This window comes from Camponotus floridanus, unplaced genomic scaffold (assembly GCF_003227725.1).
Source record: "Camponotus floridanus strain SB8 unplaced genomic scaffold, Cflo_v7.5 scaffold530, whole genome shotgun sequence".
Taxonomy (NCBI): domain Eukaryota; kingdom Metazoa; phylum Arthropoda; class Insecta; order Hymenoptera; family Formicidae; genus Camponotus; species Camponotus floridanus.
Genome location: NW_020229693.1, coordinates 16,916 through 21,019, shown reverse-complemented (window position 1 = coordinate 21,019; position 4,104 = coordinate 16,916). Strand labels below are relative to the sequence as shown.

General features: G+C 36.5%; 1 protein-coding gene across 1 annotated transcript; it reads left to right on the top strand.

The window, feature by feature from the left end:
* The first annotated feature begins 1,954 nt into the window (after positions 1–1,954).
* On the top strand, positions 1,955–2,941 carry LOC105255530 (mariner Mos1 transposase). Its single transcript, XM_011264844.2, has one exon. It carries the CDS (start codon positions 1,955–1,957, stop codon positions 2,939–2,941), a length of 987 nt encoding a protein of 328 aa, XP_011263146.2.
* The last annotated feature ends 1,163 nt before the right edge of the window (positions 2,942–4,104 follow it).

Genomic DNA, 4,104 nt, shown 5'->3' with positions numbered 1-4,104 from the left:
TATATTGAGTCGAACTTCCAGCTGAAGCTCTCTTACATATACAGGGTCTACCAAAAGTGTGGAAACCCCTAAATATCTCGGAAAATATACGTTTTACAGAAAAGTGTTTCCAACAAAAGTTGTAGGGTTTAAGAAGATCTATATACTGATTCTATCAGTTTGACCTTGGATGGCGTCGTCAAGGTCAGGTCAAGGTCACATTGACTTTTTTAAATGACACCCCCTACATTTGATTGCATATTCTTATAGCTTAATTCAAGAGCTTTCCAAAACACTATAATAATGTTCATTTTTATTAAGTACTTTGCGAGTTATGAGGGTTGAATGATAGAGTAGCGCCGGTATTAACATTATCCAAGGTGTACTACATGGAGGTTACTCGCTCGGATTTGCATCTGTTGTGTGTGTGATCCAGCTAACTAAGGCAAGATCGGTCGTGGATCCAGTCAGCAAAAGCAAAGACCCAACCAAATTACAATCGAGCATTTAAAGACCTGGAAAGCAATCGACATAGTAAACAGTAAATAAATTTGTGGATGCTCATTTATCATAATAATTGTTCGAAATGTGTGCGTGTGCGTGCGTGCGGTGCGTGTATACAGAGATCAGGTTAGGTTGCACCAAACGATTGCAAATGTGTTTCAATGTGTTAAAGTAAATGCTGAAAGTGGCTGCCATTTACTTCCTGACAATATGCTAATCTTTGGTAGAATGTAGAAATGACTTTACGATTCGTTTCAAAAGGTATCAAAGCCATTTCATCCCTTATTCGCTGTATCAATTCGTGAATGGTTTTAGGTTTTGTTCTGTAAACCTTACTCTTCAGATATCCCCATAGATAATAATCAAGAGGAGTTAGATCTGGTGACCGAGGTGGCCAATCCTCTCCTCCCTCATTTCCGTTCCTTCTTCCTATCCACCGTAGCGGAAAAGTCTCATTTAAAAAAATATTTAAAATAGATAACAATTAATTTCTGCTTGCTCAAAGCTGAAGTTAGAAGGTGCTCGTTCTTTGATAGCTTTATACATTCTTAGTTGAATTTTAAATGCGAGTTAGACTGCATGTAGTGCGTCACATAGCGGTAAATGAAGGAACTAACGAGACGTTTCATACACGTTTTATGGAGCAATTTTTTGGCAATTTGACTTCAGCGAAATATGAGGATATGTTGAGGAATCGATCTTGCCTTAGTTAGCTGGATCACACACACAACAGATGCAAATCCGAGCGAGTAACCTCCATGTAGTACACCTTGGATAATGTTAATACCGGCGCTACTCTATCATTCAACCCTCATAACTCGCAAAGTACTTAATAAAAATGAACATTATTATAGTGTTTTGGAAAGCTCTTGAATTAAGCTATAAGAATATGCAATCAAATGTAGGGGGTGTCATTTAAAAAAGTCAATGTGACCTTGACCTGACCTTGACGACGCCATCCAAGGTCAAACTGATAGAATCAGTATATAGATCTTCTTAAACCCTACAACTTTTGTTGGAAACACTTTTCTGTAAAACGTATATTTTCCGAGATATTTAGGGGTTTCCACACTTTTGGTAGACCCTGTATATCGTTTGTTTATTTTCTGAAAAATAAAATAAATAATGAATAAATTATAATTAATAATGCATATATATATATATATATAATATACATATATATATATATATATATATATACTACTGTGTCCAAAAAGTAAGACCAGTTTTCAATTTAAATCGCGCGGGTAAACCGCACATCATAAATATTTTTTTTCTAAGTTAGCGGCATTGTGACAGACATCTGTGACAAATTTCATGTCAAAACATTCATTACTTTTTGTTTTACGCTTGGTTTTGTACGACGCTAAAATTGCATTCGGCGATTTTTACAATGTCTAATTATATTGAGCAAAGAAGTTGCATTAAATTTTGTTTGCGGAATGAAATTTCGGGTGCAGAAACGTTCAGGATGTTGCAGAAAGCCTTCGGGGACCATGCTTTGTCGGAAAGGAATGTTTACAAGTGGTATAAACATTTCAAAGAAGGTCGGGAAAGTGTTGAAGACGAAGAGCGTTCCGGACGACCATCAACCTCTACTGATGAACAACACGTCAAGAAAATCGAAGAACTTGTGCTTGCTAATCGTCGAATGACTGTTAGAGACCTTGCTGATGCTGTTGGTATTTCGAAAGGATCTGCCAATACCATTTTGAAAGATATTTTGGGCCTGAAACGTGTAAAATCTCGACTAGTGCCAAAAAATCTCAATTTCTTCGAAAAAGAGCGTCGCATTAATATCTGTAAAGAGATGCTTTCTGACTATCAATCGGTTATGAAACGGATTATTACTGGAGATGAGACTTGGATCTATGCTTACGACCCGAAAACCACCGACCAATCCAGTGAATATCGTGCAAAAGGTGAAGCCAAACCGAAAAGATCACGCCAAAGTCGATCGAAAATCAAGATCATGTTGACAGCTTTCATCGATTATCGTGGTGTTGTCCATTCAGAATTCCTTCCACCCGGCCAAACCGTCAACAAAGAGTATTATTTGAGTGTTATGCGTCGTTTGCGTGAAGCTATTCGCAAGAAGAGGCCAGAATTGTGGGCAAATAATTCTTGGTTTTTGCATCACGATAATGCACCTTCTCACACTGCACTCGTTCTTCGTGACTTTTTTGCCAAAAATTCGATCCATATCGTTCCACAACCACCGTATTCGCCTGATTTAGCACCGTGTGACTTCTGGCTATTCCCGAAACTCAAAAGACCACTGCGGGGAAATCGTTTTGAGACGATAGAAGAGATACAACGTGAATCGCTACGCGCTCTGAAAGCCATCCCGGAAGGCGACTTTAATTCTTGTTTCGAGGACTGGAAAATACGTTGGCATAAGTGTATTGTGTCGGGAGGGGATTACTTTGAAGGCGACGAAATAGATTTGGAAGAATAAATAAATATTTTTTGAAATAAATAAAAACTGGTCTTACTTTTTGGACACAGTAGTATATATATATATGCATTATTATAATTTATTCATTATTTATTTTATTTTTCAGAAAATAAACAAAACAAAAGAGGAGGCGGCCGGGCCCGAGCTAGGTGGTACATACAACGGGGCAGGGGCAACAGGAGCGGCTGGGGCGGCCGAGGAGACGGCCGCGGCCGAGGAGTCGGCCGAGCCCGCGGAGTCGGCCGAGCCCGCGGAGGCCGAAGAGGCGGATGGGGGGATACAATTATTAAAAACTATTATTATTATTAAAAATTTTAAAAATTATTATTATGAATAAAAAATATAATTAATAATTTGTAGAATATTTATTTATCCAATATTTTATCCTTTCCTTTTATCCTTTATTCCTAGATATTTTTTTCTCCTATATATGAATGTGGTATAATAGGGCTCCAGGCGAAGGTCCACATAAGAAAACCTAACGCGCCATTGGTGATACCCCGTGGGTGGTGTGGAAAATCGCCACTCATTAATTTTTTTTATTTTATTATTTTAAATGTATATATATATATATATATATATATATATATATAGAGAGAGAGAGAGAGAGAGAGAGAGAAAACAAGTGTTAAATTATTATAAAAAACTAAATAGTTTTATAATATATTTTTGTAATATAATTAGTACATATTTATATTTGTACGGTGTATATATATATATATATATATATATATATATATATATATATATAAATACATTATAAATATATTTATAAATATATATATACAAGGTCTACCAAAAGTGTGGAAACCCCTAAATATCTCGGAAAATATACGTTTTACAGAAAAGTGTTTCCAACAAAAGTTGTAGGGTTTAAGAAGATCTATATACTGATTCTATCAGTTTGACCTTGGATGGCGTCGTCAAGGTCAGGTCAAGGTCACATTGACTTTTTTAAATGACACCCCCTACATTTGATTGCATATTCTTATAGCTTAATTCAAGAGCTTTCCAAAACACTATAATAATGTTCATTTTTATTAAGTACTTTGCGAGTTATGAGGGTTGAATGATAGAGTAGCGCCGGTATTAACATTATCCAAGGTGTACTACATGGAGGTTACTCGCTCGGATTTGCATCTGTTGTGTGTGTGATCCAGCTA